The following is a 19,396-nucleotide window of genomic DNA, read 5'->3' as shown; positions in this document are numbered from 1 at the left end:
TTAGACTCTTTTCACCTTTCCTTACTATCTATTTTCTCTGTTTCTTCGATTCTATCTAATTTAATTGTAACTGTGTCACCTCTGATCTGGCAATAGCCTATCAGTGAATTGTAAGCCACTTTGAGCCTGCAAAATTGTGGGAAAAACGTGGGTTATAAATGTACAAAAATAAATGAATTTTTAGCTTGATGAACTAAACAAGGTCTCTCATATGGAATGTAAAAGCCATAAAGAAACTCGTCTTCCAATAACTTAGCTGCAGCCCTGTCCGGATAACCACTATACTAAAAACTCACAGGAGTAGTATTAACTGGTGATGGAGCCTTGCACAACATTTCCATTATGCACTTTTCCTGACGGACAAAAAGGCAGTTCTTTTTGTACAGTCCCACCTACCACTGAACATTTGAATGCAGGATGACCATTACCACACAAACTACATCTACGCACAAATTTACAAGAAACCCTGTCACATGTACCGGAATTAAAATGAAAGCAAAAATTGTGTTCCTCTCCCCCTTTTACAGGTAGCCCCAAACCCCCAAGGTTACTAACACTCTCACCAAAGAAGGTACCATGCCCCAGTTAGAAGAAGCAGCCGAACCCCCTGACCAGCCCACAACTTAAGAGGCCCCCCCAATCAATCAAACAAGTATCATTTCTGCCAACCAAATGTCCATCTCTCTAAAGCCCTAAGCATCTAATTTCTTTTTGGCTAAATTTTTTCTAAATTGCTCATCATAATTTTAACCAACTCCCTCCTCCATAAGTACGATGAGCCCTTAGAATTAAATCAGAATATTTCAGCAAATTGGATATAACTCAGGCTTCACCTCTCCCACAATACTAGAGAGAACATTGAAAGTGGATAACCAATTTGTAATAGTTTTAGGTATCTTGGCTCTCCTATTTTTGTTCTCATCTTTACTGTCCATACTCTGTCTTTTCAGCCACATCCTGATCTCTAGCAATAGAGAAAAAAGAAATATCAATATATTTCCCTTTCAATATTTTCCTGCACATTTTCATTATCACCTTACTATCCAGTTCACTAATGGCACACAAAGCCTGACATTCTCAAAACCCCTGGAACTCCTTACAGACAAGTTCTGAGTACCTGTACTAGGCAGCTCATCAGATTCAGAAGATGAAGTCGAATCAGAAGAGTCCCAGGTAGCAGAGGAATCCAAAACCTGCTCATAATGAACTCTCCCTGAGTCCCCATATAAACAACACAAGGCATTTAACAATATTCCTCAAATTCTTTAAAAATGTTTTAAGCGTGTAACCGCTTTCTTAACTTTCAACCACCCCTACCCTTTGAGTGTCTTAAATTCTGAAATTCTCTACCCCCTCCCCCCCTTTCCCTTGCGTTCATATTGTATTCTGAACACTGACCTTGAGCAGATGAGCTGGGAACTAATTACTCTAGTTCATCATCCATTTCTTCCTCAGTAACACCTCCCATCTGACCAATCTTACCTGTAGCCTGCGAAGGCTGTTCAGTGTTTAGTTGTAGCACTTCATTTAGAAACCCATTCTGAACAATTATTCAAGCAACCAGTGCTTGTCACGTTAAAGTAAATAATGACCCCAAAAAGACTCATGATATGACCCGAGATTTCAAACAAGGTCATCTTACTTACAAGCACTGAGCTTCTGAATGAGACCCGCCTTCGCAAACAACAACCGCCCAAAACGCAGGTCGAAACTCGAGAGCCATGGAAAGGTAGGGGAAAAACTCCACCACAAAAGCAACTTAACACCCCAAAGAAGTGCCAGACAACTAGAACGTCTGCTCCACAGCTCCTGACAGTAAAAGAAATGATCTGCTCTTCCCTCCTAAACATGTGCCACCTTGCTGCCCAATCAGACTTCCCCAGCCCCCTTTTCTCACCCCCCCTTCCCCTATCTACTTTATCTTAATTTCTAACAATGCTAACAATTTTGTAAGGCCTCAGCCAAGTTATTAGCCCTACCTTCTATTAAGTTGGGCCATTTAAATGTCATAGCACAACAACAGCAGCTGTAAATGGGATTTGGAGTATGTATGCTGGCTTGAGAGGCTGGGTTTTAAGAATGAGCCTGAATGAGGTGTAATGCTTCCTCAGGCAACTGTGAAAGAAGGCTTTAGGGGTCCTGTCATAAATGACAACTGTAAATTGGGATTGGGGAAGGTTTGGACTGAGCTAAAAGCTCATGTGTGGTGAAGCAGCTAACCTTGTAAAGAAGGTACTCTGAAATGTTGCGCATTTGAATCTGTTTTAAACATTTTTTACATTTTATTGGTTAAAGCAGTTTCTGTACTTTTTACTCTAAAATATCACTTGGTCAGGAATAATTGGCAGTATTTAGTGTTATGTAACTGAACAGTGCTGGTGAACATTGCTGCTAAAACAGCTAACACCTAACCGGCAAAGTTAGGGGCAGGCCGGGGGGCAGAGAGTGGTCAGAGCATGGCTTTATCCAGTTCGTAGAGTTATTTACCTCTCCCTGTTTGGAGAAGTCCCTTGTGGTCTAGGGGTAAATTGAGTAGGAGCAGTGCTCGGTTGCTCCTGTGGCACTGGCCTGCAGTTCAAAGCGGCTGCAACGACCTCTAGCGGCAGCCTCGTAGAATTTCAGATACTGTGCAACCTGAAGTACTTGCAGTACAGGAGGTACTGCAAGGCTCCTGTCAGAGTTTGTGGTAGTCATTTTGAACAACAGGCTGGTGCCAGGCAGAAGCAACTGTGCTGGTACCCGGACATGACATTCACTTAATATCCTGGGCTAATTTAGTTAGTGATAGCGTTTAAAAAAAAAAATTTGACCGCTGCTGGCTGAATATCGTCTGGTTTGATTTTTACACAAGTGAGCACAAGACTAGGTTATTGCAATGTTTTGTTTACGAGAATCCCTCAGTATACTGTTCATAAGATAATAGCTGGTACAGAATATGTGCAGTCATCATTTGATTGGCTTATGTATATGAGCCTTTTTTTGTTGTTGTTTACCAGTTCTTAGTCTGTTACACTGGTTTGGTATTCAAGATTCGGTATAACTTAAGCCCTAGGTATTTGGTGGTACAAGTATGATTCTATCATACTTTTGACATCTTGAGGTTATCAAGCAGTATTCTGTTGGCGCTTCCCCCATTGAGTGACTTTTTTAAAATTTGGAATGTACGCCTAGGAAAGCACTTACAAATATAGGTCAAGTTTCAAGTTTCTTTATTGCTTGATATATCGCCTAAGGCAAATGCTGTTCAGGCAGTTTACAATGGCAGTAAATATAGTAGGATATATCAGTGTCGCAGAAAATAAACTACAATATCCAAAGCAAAGAGAGAAAGGGAAGTAGGTAAGGAATAAAATTATTCATCACACAAAAAGGTGGGTGACAGTTTCCTCAACAGGCTCAGGCACCCTATATCATGTGCCCCAACTCGCATGTCAGGTGAATCAGGGAGAGAACCTGTATACTTACCTAAAGAGACATCTCAGGAGCCTCTTTAAATTCCAAAAGAGATGGTAAAGATCAAAGACCAGCAGGTAAAGAAGTCCAAAGAGTAGGCCCCAAAACAGAGAGCATGGTTTTCCGAAACATAGCTAGTAGTATCACTTGGGGGGGGGGGGGGGGGGGGGGGGGTTAAGGCAGCAATATTATGATTAGAATTGGAGATTGACCAAAGATGAGGGTCTTATGGATCAAAATTAAAATTTTGTAGTGAAGCCGTATCTTCACTGGAAGCCAGATTTCCAGTAGTAGAACTCTGACATTATCTAGTAAAGAACCAATTATAGTTTCTGTACTATACATGGAGGACATGAGTCCCAAGCACAATAGGAAACACTAATGGGCCTCTTTTACAAAGCCGCGCTACTGATTCTTAGTGCAGCAAATGAGAGGAAGTCTGTTCAATTCCTTTAGGCTTCCTCTCATTTGCTGCGTGGGAATCACTAGCGTGGCTTTGTGACAGAAGCCCTATCCTTTTTATAAAGACGAATAAAGTCATTCTAATGAGGAGTGGAAACATTCAACCAAATTCGATCAACTGGAATACCACCTTTTTTTTGTTGTTGTTACATTTGTACCCCGCGCTTTCCCACTCATGGCAGGCTCAATGCGTCTGGCAATGGAGGGTTTGTTAGATAGAGTAGGAAGTTCAGAGATCGAATCAGGAAATAAAATTCTAAGCTTACTTATTTTACTCTGGAAGTAATCAGCTGTTTGATGGAGTTTTAGGTGGACTCTTTTAGGTTGAGAGTCACTTGATTATTTCAGCAGGCTTTTGAGTAAAATAATCTGTAGTGCTGTTTAAATTATGCTGATTCAGTCAGGCTATAGTTTATGGTCATGGCATTATATCTTAAACTAATCTTTATATCTTATTTTTTATTTTTATCTTTTATATATGGAATTTGTATAGCTGTTTTATAATTGTTGTATATCTCTGTGTATTCATTTTTGTGTTTGCTGTAACTCATCATAGGGAAGGTGTGAGTCTAATTGTGACTGATAAAATAAATTAAAAATATTTTCTGTTTTTTTTGTTTCAGACAAGCTTAGAAGAAGCATGCCTAACCTAACTCGAATGCCAAGTATTAGTAACAGCAACAATACACAAGTACCTCCTGTAACTGTTCGAAATAGCCAGAGCTTTGATTCCAGTCTTCAGGGGGTTGGTAATGGAATATCAAGACTCCAGTCTAGCAGTAAGTATTCTGTTCTGTCACTGGTCCTCTCTAATGGGAGGAATTGAAAATGATCCAGCTTTATCTAGAATGACTGTGGAACTTTCTTCGTATAAGGGGAAGCAGAGGTTTAATTTCGCTCTTCTTTTGATAGCTCCCTTCCCTCCTGGATGCGCTATCTAATAACTTGTGAGCTTGGTAAATGACAAAATATTTTGAGCTATTTATCCTGCAGCATTTAGCAGTTGAATCTGTAGAGATTTCATTCCTATGTTTTTAAACACATTTCTCAACTTCCAGGCCTTTTCTCTCTTTTTTTTTTAACCTGTTGCACACGGGGGTCTTTTACAAAGGCGTGCTAGCGTTATTAGCATGCGCTAAACACTAGAGATGCAAATACGAATATATGGGCATCTCTAGTGTTTAGTGCACGCTTAATTTTAGCATGCACTAAAAACGCTAGCATTCTTTTGTAACGAGATCTCATAGCTATTCTGCAGTGTATACAAAAATTTGTGACATTACCTTTTCATATCAAAGGCCACACTATTTTTCTTGTTTTAAATCGCATATATCCTGTTGATATTTATAATTGTTTTAAAAAAATATATATGAAACTGTAGCTGTAAATGCACTTCAGCAGAATCATTCTCGCAAATTTAAACAGACACCAGACTTTGTATTCTTGACAGTAATGGAAACACCACAGGCATGGACTACTGTAATTCATCACTTTTTGATAAAAATACAACTGTGGATATGAGGCAGGTTGACTAGGAGCCTAACCTGGATATTATAAAGCTAGAGGCAAATGATCAAACTATTTGAACTCACCCCCCTTTCCCTCCATACAAACGTTTTTTTGGCCAAAGTCATCCTTAGTTGGACAGATGAGTTATGGAGAGGCTCCTCATATCTTCGTGAAGCTGAAAAAATTCCCTTCATGTGAGTGTTTAGACAGGTCCCTATTCTCCTACACAATGTATTATCCTGTTCATTATAGCATTAATTGAGCTTATCTGCTTTGAGAGGTGCCAGTGCTCTCTCCTGGTGTCGCCAACCTTTAAGATTGGGCATAGTTAACTGCCCATAGTGTGTCACTGCACTAAAGGCAGCAAGACAAATGGATTTCAACACTAGCGCTACAAGACTGAAAATATTTCAACACTAGCGCTACAAGACTGAAAATATTTAGGTACATTTCATTCACTACTGAATAGCATATTTTACTATTCGGCCAAATTCAAATAATGGAAAATATTATTCACCTGAATACGAATAATGCGCATTGAGTTTTAACATAAAAAATAGTAAAAGAAGCAACATGAAATCGGAGATCAAGCATTATTTTAGTAGAATTTAGTACAGTAGAGCCCCGGATTATTCATACTCAAATTGAAATCACTATTTGGCCGAATATGAATAATATATTTGGAGCCTTTTGATACAGTTCTATCATCACAACTGAGCTCTTTAAACATTCAGAGGGCAATTCTGTAAACCAGGCACTTATTTTATGCACGTTACACATTTAAATGTACAGAATAATGACACACACATATATGTGCACATATATGTGTAAATGTCAATATGCCTAAGTTCTATTCTATAAATACCCGCAGGTATTTATGCAAGGGAGAAGCATGGGTGCGACATAGGCAGAGCTCCCATTTAGATTATTATTATTATTACTATTTATCACATTTGTACCCCACATTTTCCCACCTTTTTGCAGGCTCAATGTGGCTTACAGAGTGTTAATGTAATGCAGTCATTACATGATCTTAAATACAGTCAATAGTAGGCTGAAGGTAGATGAGGATTTAGAAGGGAAGGTGTTAGGTAAGGTCGTGTGAGAGGTGTTGTTTGATGAATCTGAGTGGTTTAAGGGAGGATTTGTTTCATTAAGGATGTCTTTTGTAGGCTTTGTTGAAGAGATGTGTCTTCAACGATTTGCGAAAGTTGGTTAGATTGCCCATGGCTTTCAGGGTCATGGGTAATGCGTTCCAAATCTGTGTGCTTTTGTACGCAAAAGTAGTGGCATATGACTGTTTGTATTTAATTCCTTTGCAGCTGGGGAAGTTCAGATTGAGGAATTTGCGGGCCGATCTTTTGGCGTTTCTGGGCGGTAAGTCCACTAGGTTTAACATATAGAGTGGGGCATCTGCGTGGATGATTTTGTGAACAGTTGTACAGATCTTGAACTCAATTCATTCCTTGAGCGGGAGCCAGTGCAGTTTCTCTCTTAGGGGCTTCGCACTTTCGTATTTAGTTTTTCCAAAAATGAGTCTGGTTGCGGTGTTCTGGGCTGTTTGGAGTTTTTTAATGGTCTGTTCTTTGCAACCTGCGAACAGGATGTTACAGTAATCCAAGTGACTTGTCACTAATGACTGTACTAGTGTGCGGAAGATGTTTCTTGGGAAAAAAGGTTTTATTCTTTTAAGTTTCCACATCGAGTAGAACATTTTTTTCGTTGTATTCTTCACGTGGGTATCGAGTGTGAGGTTTCGATCAATAGTGACTCCAAGAATTTTCAGATTTTCTGAAATAGGAAGTGTGCAGTATGGTGTGGTTACGGTAGGGTAGTTGTTTGTGTTATATTGGGAAGTGAGAACTAGACATTGAGTTTTTTCTGCGTTAAGTTTTAACTGGAATGAGTCCGCCCAAGAGTGCATGATTTGGAAGCTCTGGTTGATCTCGTTGGTTATTTCATTTGTCACTTTTGAATGGGATGTAGATCGTGACGTCATCAGCATATATGTAGGGGTTAAGGTTTTGATTGGCTAGAAGTTTGGCTAGTGGTATCATCATTAGGTTGAAAATAGTTGGTGAAAGGGGGGATAACTTACAGAATACTGTAAATTGTGCACATCCCTGCTGCATTTAGTTGCCTGCGCTTAGGTGAGCTCTACGGTTGGTGTAAGTGTGTGCGCCTGAATGTGGGTTATGGGTCTATTGTATAACACCTAGTTGTGTAGGTTCCATTTATATAATAGACTTCTACCCCGCAGCCTCAGGGCACCTAAATGGGAGATGTCCAATTATAGAGTTATCCTTGATAGCATCAGTTTCTGAAAGCAGTTGAGATGATGAATTCATTTTGTCCATCTTCTGCAGTGATATCTGGTACAAGGTTTAGGTTGGCAGTTGCTTGAGGAATTTTCTGGAAGCATCTGTGGAATACAAACAGTAAACATTTGATCTGCCAACTTCTTCCTGTTCCTTTTGCGCTTCCAGTTCAATCAGAATCAAGGCTGGGATTTGACACCTTGAGCTTTCATTTGCAGCTACTTGAGGACCCCTGCTCTATCCTCTAACTCCAATTTACATAGTCATTGCAGCAAAGTCATTGGACTGGAGGTGTCACTACTTAGTAATAACTGCCTTTTTTCTTGGTTCTCTTGACCACTGCCTCTGCAACATCCTACAGTCAGCACTGGGAAGAAAAGGTCTGAGCTGGGAATTGAACCCAGGTCCCTCTGCACGATGGTGTATGGTACTGCCATTTAGACCAGCTTTCCATAAACCTTTAGCTTGTGGAGGTGCATTTCTCTGTTGCAGTGTTTATGCCAAAAGTGCTATGCGCATTACCTACAGCAGTTTTTAATATTCCTGGAGAAAAAGTCCATACCTTGCTATTGAGATAGATATGGGGAAGCCACTGCTTACCCTGGCATTGGCAGCATGGAGTGTTGCTACTATTTGGGTTTATGCCAGGCACTGGATTGGCCATTGATGGAAATAGGATACTGGGCTAGATGGACCATTAGCCTGACCCAGAATGGCTATTCTTATGTTCATAAATAATCCATGAGGAAAACTGGAAATGTCAGTGTGTGTCTGTGGGGGTGGGGGGAGGGAGGGAGAGGGAACGAAAAATCGCATTAACTTACAGAGCATTTCTAATAGTTGTAAAGATTACACAGAGATTATGTATCAGTCTTTGTGTCCCTAAGATGCTATCCCAACGCTTCTTGCTGTGATGGGTAGGCCTTCAGATGCACTTTTTACATGCTGCTTCTTTCATACGTTTTCCCTCTTCAGCCAATATACATCACTGCCAATTGGTTTACAGTTAGTCTTTCTGGGGGACAGAAGAATCATGGAACTCATCTGTGAATATTTTAGACATTGGCACACAGATGTATAATTTAGGGTCCTATTTACTCATCTGCTGTAGTGCTAATGTGGGTAAATGCATACTATTTAGTGAATAGGATCCACTGAAGAATGGGGCCATCTCAGTAAATAATACATCTTAATTTGCATTAATGCAGGCTAGTGAACAGGTCTCTTAGCCTCTGTCTTCTTCAGACTGGGGATTTAAAATTTTGGACTTGTGAAATCACAGATGAATCTCAACAGACAATTGATTATAAGCACAGATCTGCCATGAAACCACTTGGAAGATGCCAAAATCCAAAGGGCTTTGTTGGGTGTAGTATGCAGCAAATGCTCTGCAATGAAGAAAATAGATATTCCGCCATATCTTTTTCAAACAGCCATATCCACCACACATCCGTCACTGAGTACACGGTTGGGAAGTCTTTCATGTCTCATCCTTCATGCTGCGTTTTTCGATCCCATGCCCCAGCTTATCCCTCAGCAATGTTCATATGACTGTAGACCCTTCACATTGTTCGTGTGGTTCCAGCTGTGGCTCTTGTGCAGTGCCTATAATTTCAATTTGCTGCCTAACTGTACATGAAGATTCTCACAGCAGCAGAACCCACTTGCCTGTTGGTGGGAGAGCCGAAGCTGTCTCTCTTTGCTTTTAGCAGGTTCTCGGGATCAAGAACTGGGATGTTCAAGAAGTACTCTGCCAGTTCGCTGTAAGCACAATTCTTTTTTCCAAGTTTTGAAGTCAGTTTAGATTAATGGATGGGTGCATGTGGACTGTTGTCCTCTATGTCTGTACATTTATTGTTGATATAGTCATATTTGGGTAGGGTGAATGGCTGAATGTGAAGTAATAATTTAGGTAAGACTGGATTGATGTGTTTTTCATACCGTTATGCAGCTCAAAGTTGGAGGATCTGTGGGAGTCATGGGGATCCTGCCTCTATGCTACCAAGATGACAGGGTGTTTTGGTGGCTGTAGGGGACCCAGGTGCCTCAATTTGCCAGGAGATTAGCAGTGGGGTATCTTCTATAGTTCCATATCAAATTCTTGGATAGCTGAGCATGCATTTACCAGCATATGTGAAAACCCCCCACTGTTACATAAATACCTGCAGTAGCTTGAAAAACTTGCAAGTTTTGGAGCACGAAAGAGGAATAGGACTTGGGTGTGATTGTATTTGATGATCTTAAGGTGGCCAAACAGGTAGATAAGGATGCTTGGGTGCATAGGGGGAGGAATGGCCAGTAGGGAAAAGGAGGTGACGATTCGGTGAGATTTCATTTAGAATGTTATTTACAATTCTGGAGGTCGCACTTTCAAAATGACAGCAACAGGAAGGAGTCAGTTCAGAGAGTGGGTTCTAAAATGGTCGATAGTCTTCATCATAAAGGACTAGAGTCAGTAAATGGCGCTCAAAATTCATCGCCGAAAAAATGGCGCTCCGGGATGGATGCTATTTATAGAATAGCATGTAGTGCCGGGATCTGCACGCAACTTTGGGTGCAAGGATTTACACCAGTTGAAATGAGGTGTAAATCCCAGCGTGTAAGTTAGTTGCGGATCCCCGGTATTCTGTAATACTGCATGCATCTTTAGTGAATGCCCCTGGTCCTCCCATGGCCATGCCCGCTTTTGAGATGGGCAGTAAAAGATTTGTACATGGATCTTTACAGAATAGCATATAGCAAGATGGCGCACACAAATCCAAATTATTGCCAATTAGCATGAATAATTGTTAGCACCCAATTATTGGCACTGATTGGCTTGTTCACTAATTTAGTTGCATGTGCATCTTGGGACCGCGCACAATTTTTATGCGCCATTTATAAAATCTGGGGAAAAGCGTATGGGGACAGACTTAAAGATCTCCGTATGTGTACTTTGGAAAAAAGATGGGAGAAAGGAGATATGATAGAGACTTTCAAATACCTCGGTGGCATAAATGCACAGGAGGCAAGTCTTTTTCAGTTTAAAGAAAGTGATGGAATGAGGGGGCATAGGTGAAAGGAGATGCACTGAGAAGTAACCTGAGGAAATACTTCTTCATGGAAAGGGTGATGAATTTGTGATAGTGGAGACAAAAACTCTTATTTGAACATAAGAAAGCTTGGGACAAATACATAGGCTCTCGAAGGGAGTGAAAGATTTCTCTTATGAGCACATATTGCTCATTGCCAGACTCTGTGTTCTTGATGCGCATCCGGTCCAAGGCATTGTCATGCATTTCTTTTGCTTCTGTTGTGGAAGTGGAGGCTCTGTTCAGTTGGTGGCTGTGCTGTCACAGGTTAATGTCATTGTATTAAAATGTTTGATTTTTATTATGGAATGGGACTTTTGGAGTAACTTGATTGTAATTGTTACCCATCCTTGTGTTCTTTTCTTGTTTCATCCTCTACCATGCCTGCCTTCTGTCAGCTTTCTCCTCTTCTGTACAGATGCAGTAGTAAACATAACTGGATTTAAAGGTGAAGTTCAGTAGAATAATAGCTTCTGTTTCTTTTTCTTGTTCCAGGAATACAACATACTTTTGCCATGACTCTTAGGAAAAAAGGAAACAGGAATGGGAGAAGGAGGGAAGTTAACAGTGCCTCCTCTCCCACCAAACAGGGATGCCAAGGAAAAAGACAACTACAGCATAGCAAGTGTAGAGGAAAAGTGGCTACACTGTCAGCACTAATTGGCACTAATTGAGATTTAGGCGCACAACTTGTTAGGTGTATTCTATAACGGGATGCACCTAAATTCTAAGTCACATAGTTGAAAAGGGGGCATGGCATGGGCATTTCTAAAATCTGTGTACATTATACCCGATCTGTGCCTAATTCAGGTATCGGGATTTGCACCCAGTAAAACGTGGCCTAAATGGACACAACCAAATTTGGTTGCGTGGCAAGCTGCTCATTGTATTCTATATACTGGCCGGAAATTTAAGCCTATTCTGTAAAATTTAGGCAGGCCTTTTTTTGTGGGGGTTCTTGGGGGTACTGAGTACCGGCACCTTTTCCATCGTCTGCTAAAATTGACCCAAGGACCCCAAGTTTTAATGAAAGAACTCAGGCTCTACACACCAATTCTGCCTTGTCATAGGTTCTGTGACTGGTTGCAGGGGGCCTGGCTATTGTGGGGTGGATCCCTCAGTGATCACCCCACCCTTGAAGGGTGGCCTAGCATTTGAGTACCGGCACCTTTTTTGCTAGAAAAGATGCACTGAATTTAGGTGTACTTTAGAGAGTATGCCTAGGCGTAATTTTCTTTCCACACAGATTTTTCATGCGCCATATATAGCCCTTAACGTTCACATGTTATAGTGTCATTTACGTGCCAAACAGCAGCATATAGGCATGCATATTTATGCCTGCCATAGACATGGCATAAGTTGATTTACCTAAATTGTTGGCATGTAAATGGCAACTTATTCTAGTGTTCTGTTATGGATTCTGGGTGCACAGATCCCATTTTAGAATTCGTGCTTAGCATCAAACACTGTGGTGTCCTTTGGCACATGTTACAGAATTGCTTATGTTTAATTTTGTATTCTATGTTGTAAAAGTTTCATGATTCTATTTGGTTAACTACTTGGGTCTGTCTCTCTTGTGCATTCTGTTTGGTGCCGTTTGTGGCAGAGAAGATTTGAATGTTGAGCGATGTGGACATGAGAGAGGCATTCAAGAGAGGTGTGAAAGTAATGCTTAGGTGAGGGGAATGGAAGAAGCACGTGCAGGTATTTTAGGCTGGACCGTGCTGTGATCATGTACAGAAAAACAGCACTTTCCCCTTAAGTGTTTGCAACAGTGGTTTCCAATGGAATTTACCTGGTTTGTTCCTATTTCCTTCTGATGTCATGACAAAATAACATGACCTGGGTGGTGGTGGTTGGTTTCCTGTTTTTGCTCTGAAAGTGTCAACTCCCATTACACTCGATGGGAATGATTTAAGTGTTCATATCAGTGTTGTGTAATCTGAGGCAGGCATAAATACTTCTGGGTGTCAGGGCACTAGTTGGTGAAAACCATGGACTTAAATTTTAATTACTTTCCGTTTCAAATCCAAGCTTCTCAACCCAGTCCTCAGGGCACACCAGGTCCCATCGGGTTTTCAGGATAACCACCATGAATATGCTAGAGACCTTCCTCCTTGGTATGCAAATCTATTTCATTTATACTCTTTGTGGATATCCAGAAAACCCAGTGGGACTTGGTGTGCCCCAAGGACTGGGTTGAGAAGGCCGGCTGTAGATGAGTTTTGTATTCAGGTACAGTACGTATTTCATGCTTGCAAGGCCTTATATTAGTCTAGGGCAGGGGTTCTCAACCCAGTCCTCGAGACATATCCAGTCTGGTTCTCAGGACACCAACACTGAATATACAAGAGATAAATTTGCATGCACTGCCTCCATTGCATGCAGATCTATCTCATACCTATTCATTGTGGATATCCTGACTGACTGGGTGTGTCCCAGGGGCTGGTTTTAGAGCTTCATTTTGAAACACACAAGTGATATAAATAAGATAGATTTGTATATAATGAAGGTAGTGCATGCAAATCTAGCTCATGCATATTCATTGGAGATACCTTGAAAATATTACTAGCTTACATATGCCTGAGGACTGGGTTGAGAACACTAGCATTAGGGCCTCTGGCAATGGAGGCATCAGCAGGATGTTTCCATGTCTGTTATGAGTAAAGAGAAGTGAGTGGAATAGAAAGCAAAAAAGGGTCAGCACCCTCCCAATAAACCAGGGATTCTCAATCCGGTGCTCGGGACACACCCAACCAGTCAGGTTTTCAGGATATCCACAACAAATATGCATGAGAGAGATTTGCATGCAATGGATGCAGTTCATGCATATTTCTGTTCTGTGTATTCATTGTGGGTATCCTAACTGGCTTGCTATGTCCCGAGGACTGGGTTAAGAACCCCTGCTATGTATATACTCTTATGTTACAGAACCCAGATAATAATGTACTTGCTGAACTCCCAGGCTTGGTATGCTTTTTACCTGATTTTTCTGACATGACAGTAGATAAAGGTATAGAGATGAAAGTCCTGATGAATTGGGCTTTCCTCATCCCCCTCAATGGGATGCTTTTCCAAGCCTTTATTTTCTCTTTTTCTTCCCTTTTATTAAGTGTAGCTAACTGCTAGAAACCTCTTCAGGTCCTTTTATGCTCGTGTGCAGTGCCATCTACTGGCGGAATACAATTATTCTTCTTTTTAATCTGCTTGTTTCCCAGTTACCAGAGAACAAAATTATTAGTTTGTTTAGTGTAGGGACAAAGTTTGCTTTTCTCACCCCCAGTGGCGTTCCTAAGGGTGGGCGGTGGGTGCGGTCCGCCCCGGGTGCACACCTGTCTGTTCGTTCCATGTTCCCTCTGTTCCGGGTCAGAGGGAGCATGGAACGTGCGAAGGACAGGCGCGCGCGGCACCCCCCCAGCGGCGTGCACCCGGGGGGGGGGGTTCTTTCACAGGGGGGGGTCACGCTGCACCCGGAGGGCGAGTGTCAGCCCCCCTAGGAACGCCACTGCTCACCCCTTATACCTACATGTCCTCCATTTAGAATTATTGCTTATCTTAACTTAGGCCTTATGTAGGGAGACACATTCTGTTACAATTTCCATGTTCCTAGCACATTTGATGACCACCTACACCAGTTTATAAACCGCTGCTTTAAACCTGATTAATGGGAAGCTATTACGTGGAGTATACAATCAAAAAAGTGTCATTCTAGGGAGAAGATGCCATCTGCTGGTGAAGCAAGGAAACACTACCAACTTTTGAGTCTACATTTTAAAAATAAATTTTGTGTTCTCCTTTCCTAATGACCTATATATATATATTCTTAGAGAATACCAGTTTTCAAGACATGTTTACATCTTAACCATGGAATTACAGTGTATTATAGATCAGATGTATGCATAACAAGTGATTTCTGGATCTTTCACCAGCAGCTGCCCCCCTACAATGCCAACAGTACAGATATTAGCTAAGATTTTTGTGGAGAGTTTGTGGTGGTTTTTCTTGTGTGATTAAAAAAAATGTGTTGAATTTCCCTCAGTTTGAACGCTAGACTATTTCAAAACCTCTTTACCCAGACTTGTAAAAAGTTTCCCTGGATTTCAAAATATACTTGCCTTGATTTATTTTCATAGTATATCTGCACAAAATCATATTTTCTCTCAAAGGAGGTGATCAGGTCACAAGTAATAGAATTTAAGGAGAAATAGATTGAGATTTAGATTTAAAGATATTAAATTATTTTATTGTAATATTGGTAATAAGTTGTATTCTAATGTGTACAGGTACTTGCTTTGGGCACTAGTTGTGAGGAGGTGTGGAAAAAAAAGTGAAAAGCAATTTTATAACTTAATGGCTGTACTTACATACATACCATTTACACATATCAGAGTCACCAAAATTGGCAGTTAAGTGTATAAGTGCACTAAGTACTATTCTTGAAGGTAGCATTTAAATGCCTTAGGGGCCCTTTTACTAAGCCATGTAAGCGTCTACGTGCAACAGAATGGAGTTGCCACCTGGTTATCGCGTGGCTCTTGCGGTAATTTCATTTTTGATGAAAATTTTAAAAAGGCATTTTTTACAGGTGCGCTGAAAAAATGATTCTGCGCGCCCCCAAAACACGCATCTACACTACTGCAGGCCATTTTTCTGTGCCTCTTTGTAAAAGGGCCCGTTAGTGCGTAACTGGAAGGAGGCGTACACATGGTGGAGCATGGGAGAGACATGGGCAGGTCTCCAGTGTACACATGTAACTTATAGAATTCTATTAGTTATCCCCTGTATTATATAATGGCAACTAAAGATGGGCATTCGAGTCAGCATGTGTAGCTGATTTGCACGCACAGTGTAATTGTGTAACATCATAATGAGCGCCAATAATTGGCCACTAATTATCATCACTAATTAGAATTTACATGTGCAACTTTTTAACTCCACTGTTACTAAGCTGCACGGCTTAGTAAACAGGGGAGTAGGGGTATTCTGTTAATTGGTGCGCATTATTTTTAATACACGGATCTCAAAAGGGGTGTGGCCATGAAAGGGGCATGGATGGATCATGGACGTTCCTAAAAACTGTTATAGAATATGCCCGATCTGCACCTAAATTAGGTTGAGCGTTTACACCATGTTTTAATTGGAGTAAATGGCTGTAGCCTAAATTTTAGTCAGGGGGATGGGCCACTACACGTATTCTATAAACTAGCTTTAGTTGAGGTTTATAGAATAGCGTTAAGCGCATGTTTTTTGTATGCCGATTGTTTAGGCGCAATTTATGTAATCTAGACCTATACTTAGGCATGCCGATTTACACCTGAATGACCTGTTGTAAATGGTCATGCCAAAAAGTAGGCGCACCAATTAGGTTTTACACTAGTTTTCTATAATGGAATTTTGGCGCATAATTGCTGTTATGGAATTGTCGTTCATCGCATGGCATCAATGTGTTAGAATTGTCCCCATTTTCTTGACATTGGAAAAGTTTGAGAATAAACAAAGTAATAAAGGTGAGCAGTGGAGTTCCTCAGGGGTTAGTGCTGGAGCTTATTCTGTTTAATATATTTGTGGGAGATATTGCTGAAGGGTTGGAAGGAAAGGTGTGCCTTTTTGCAGATGACACAAAAATAGCCAATAGAGTGGATACCCTGGAGGGAGTAGAAACAATGAGAAGGGATCTCCGAACGTTAGAAGAATGGTCGAGGGTCTGGCAGTTAAAATTTAATCGAAAATCCCAACACAGCCTCACACTGGCTATGTAAAAGTCATGTAGGATACCTCACTCTGTAATTTATAGTCAATCTTCTAGATGGAGAAAATCAGTTTCGCCACCCAGCCAGCCCAACACAGCAGGCTATAAGGCGTACGTTCGGCGTGCCATCATATAGCTTCAAAAAAACTCCATCAAAATGATTAACCACTCTCTAACTGGTATTTGTGTGTGTCTCTGCAAACATGTAAGTCAGTTTCTTATGCACTCCTAATACAGTTTTCCAAAGTACTTATATGAGATAAAGCTGGGGACACTGCAAAAAACCACTTCCTCCAAATGCTGTAGTGTTCCACTCATTCCGGTGGTCTCTGCTCTTCAACCCGACAGGGAGCCCCCGTTTCGCTAGTGCTGCGTCAGGGGTTATACTTATATCTTGTATCAACCACTCAAAACCTGTCTCCACTCTGCTGCATCCAAGAAACACTGCTAGCAGTACAGCTTGAGTGAATTATTAGTTAAAATTTAATGCCAAGAAGTGTAGAGCGATGCACTTGGGGTGCAGAAACCCAAAAGAGAGATACCGGATAGGAGGGGAGAGATTAGTAAGCTCGACTCTGGAGAGAGACCTTGGGGTGTTGGTGTTGGAGGATCTGAAGGTGAAGAGACAAGGCGATGGCCGTGACCAGAAGGATACTAGGCTGCGTAGAGAGGGACATAACCAGCAGAAGAAAGAAGGTGTTGATGCCCCTTTACAAGTCGTTGGTGAGGCCCCACTTGGAGTATTGTGTTTGGAGGCCGTATCTTGCTAAAGATGTAAAAAGACTGGAAGCGGTGCAAAGAAAAGCTACAAAATGGTATGGGATTTGCGTTGCAAATCGTATGAGGAGAGACTTGCTGACCTGAACATGTATACCTTCGAGGAAAGGAGAAACAGGGGTGATATGATACGGACGTTCAAATATTTGAAAGGTATTAATCCGCAAGCGAACCTTTTCCGGAGACGGGAAGGCGGTAGAACTAGAGGACATGGATTGAGGTTGGAGGGGGGCAGACTCAGGACTAATGTCAGGAAGTATTTTTTCACGGAGAGGGTGGTGGATGCTTGGAATGCCCTCCTGCGGGTAATGGAATTCAAACATACGTGGGATAAACACAATCTTAGCGGAGATTGGGTGGCGACGCCGGTAATTGGAAACAAAATGGGGGTTGGGCAGACTTCTATGGTCTACGTCCTGATCATGACTGAATAGATAGGGATGGGCTGGAGTGTAAATTTTAAGGGGATTCGATGTTATCTTCAGAACTTAGTACAAGAACAGTACTGGGCAGACTTCTACGGTCTGTGCCCTGAGAAAGGCAAGGACAAATCAAACTTGGGTATACATATAAAGTATCAAATACCATGTAAAATGAGTTTATCTTGTTGGGCAGTCTGGATGCACCATACAGGTCTTTATCTGTCATCATTTACTATGTTACTATGTACTATGTTACTATGTAATGTTTCTAGAAGAGAAGACAGGTTGAATAGGCTTTGATCTTTATCATCTTGATTTTTGTATGGCATAAGTAGTGCACCTCAGTTAGGTTTCTTTATGCATGTCTTAGCATTTTTCTCTTTTTCTATTCATTCTGTAGTTCCGTCTCCAGGACAGCTTCAACACAGAGTGCACAGTGTGGGCCATTTTCCAGTGCCTGCGAGGCAGCCTCTTAAAGCCACAGCATACGTGAGCCCAACGGTGCAAGGCAGTACTGGCATTCCATTGTCCAGCAGCTTACAGTTCAATTCTACCACAGGAATCCCTTTGCCAAACAAAACTCCAAACCCCATGCCACTGGGGCGCAGTGCTCTTCCTAGGCCAGCGTTAACTAGCTTGGGAGGAAGCAGCATACCTCGCAGTAAAATTGCACAGTCGCCCCGAAGGTAATGTGGAAAATACATGCAACCTAACTTTGTTTTAAATGACTTGTAAAAGTCTTCATGCTCTTTTACTTTTTTTCACATCCTGTTGTCTAAAAAATATAATTCAAAATGCATTAACACGGCAGTTCTTCACTAATCTATACAATGTGCTCTATACTTTCAACTTGAAGGAACAATGAATAGAAATATTCTGGAAGTAAGTAAAAATAAGAAAGCTGTTGCATAAATCTCAGACCCTGTTACAGAAAACATATATATATATATATATATATATATATATATATATATATATATATATATATATTGCAATCTGCTTAAGTGCAAGGGTCTTGGACCAAAGAAATGCATGCAGTTAACCGGAGTGTGCACTTAACCGTTGTGACCCAAAGAAGCTTGACATCTGATAAACATATGTACAGTACTGTTTATTATTATACGTACAGTATACAGTCTCCGTTAACTGACATTAGGCTTACTTGAAGTAATCAGTTATAGTCCTCTGTACACTGTTGGGTCTGTGAGTTCCATAGACTACGTCTGCTAGACGGTAAAAACTTTCATAGCACTGACATCCAGTAGCCTCCAGATAGGCCCACACGGCGTTGAGACTCTCCAGCGCTCTTGCAAAAGTGACAGGTGGAGGTTGTTGAATTTCGTCAGCATGTGCCTTGCTGCTCATTTCATCCTCTGTTTCATCATCAGCCGTTGTTGCCTGCTTGTAGGCGCATATCTCCACATCAGTGCTGTCATCAGCTGTTTGTAGATCGTAATCAACAGCTACATAGCGATGAAACTCCTCTTCAGTAACACCGGCTGGGATGTCAATAACCTGTTCATCTGACACGTTTGCAACAGCTGCATCCCCCTTCACATCCCCTTCACATCCTTAATAAAGCTTGCCCGCTTGTAGCAGTTCACAATGGTTGCCTGTGTAACATGATTCCAGGCT

The 19,396-nt window shown here is 41.3% G+C and overlaps 1 protein-coding gene across 4 annotated transcripts in view; it reads left to right on the top strand.

Moving 5' to 3' along the window:
* SLAIN1 (SLAIN motif family member 1) overlaps nucleotides 1–19,396 on the top strand; it is a 144,431-nt gene that overhangs the window by 113,430 nt on the left and 11,605 nt on the right. For 3 of the 4 annotated variants that reach the window (XM_030200577.1, XM_030200576.1, XM_030200579.1), the window contains 2 exons: nucleotides 4,539–4,694; nucleotides 18,162–18,447. In XM_030200577.1, coding sequence (XP_030056437.1) covers nucleotides 4,539–4,694; nucleotides 18,162–18,447 — 442 coding nt within the window. The remainder of the gene's footprint in view (nucleotides 1–4,538; nucleotides 4,695–18,161; nucleotides 18,448–19,396) is intronic. The other variant, XM_030200578.1, reaches the window with a different exon arrangement.

This window comes from Microcaecilia unicolor, chromosome 4 (assembly GCF_901765095.1).
Source record: "Microcaecilia unicolor chromosome 4, aMicUni1.1, whole genome shotgun sequence".
Lineage (NCBI taxonomy): Eukaryota > Metazoa > Chordata > Amphibia > Gymnophiona > Siphonopidae > Microcaecilia > Microcaecilia unicolor.
Note: the sequence above shows the minus strand (reverse complement) of the source record. Positions and strands in the feature narration are given on the sequence as shown.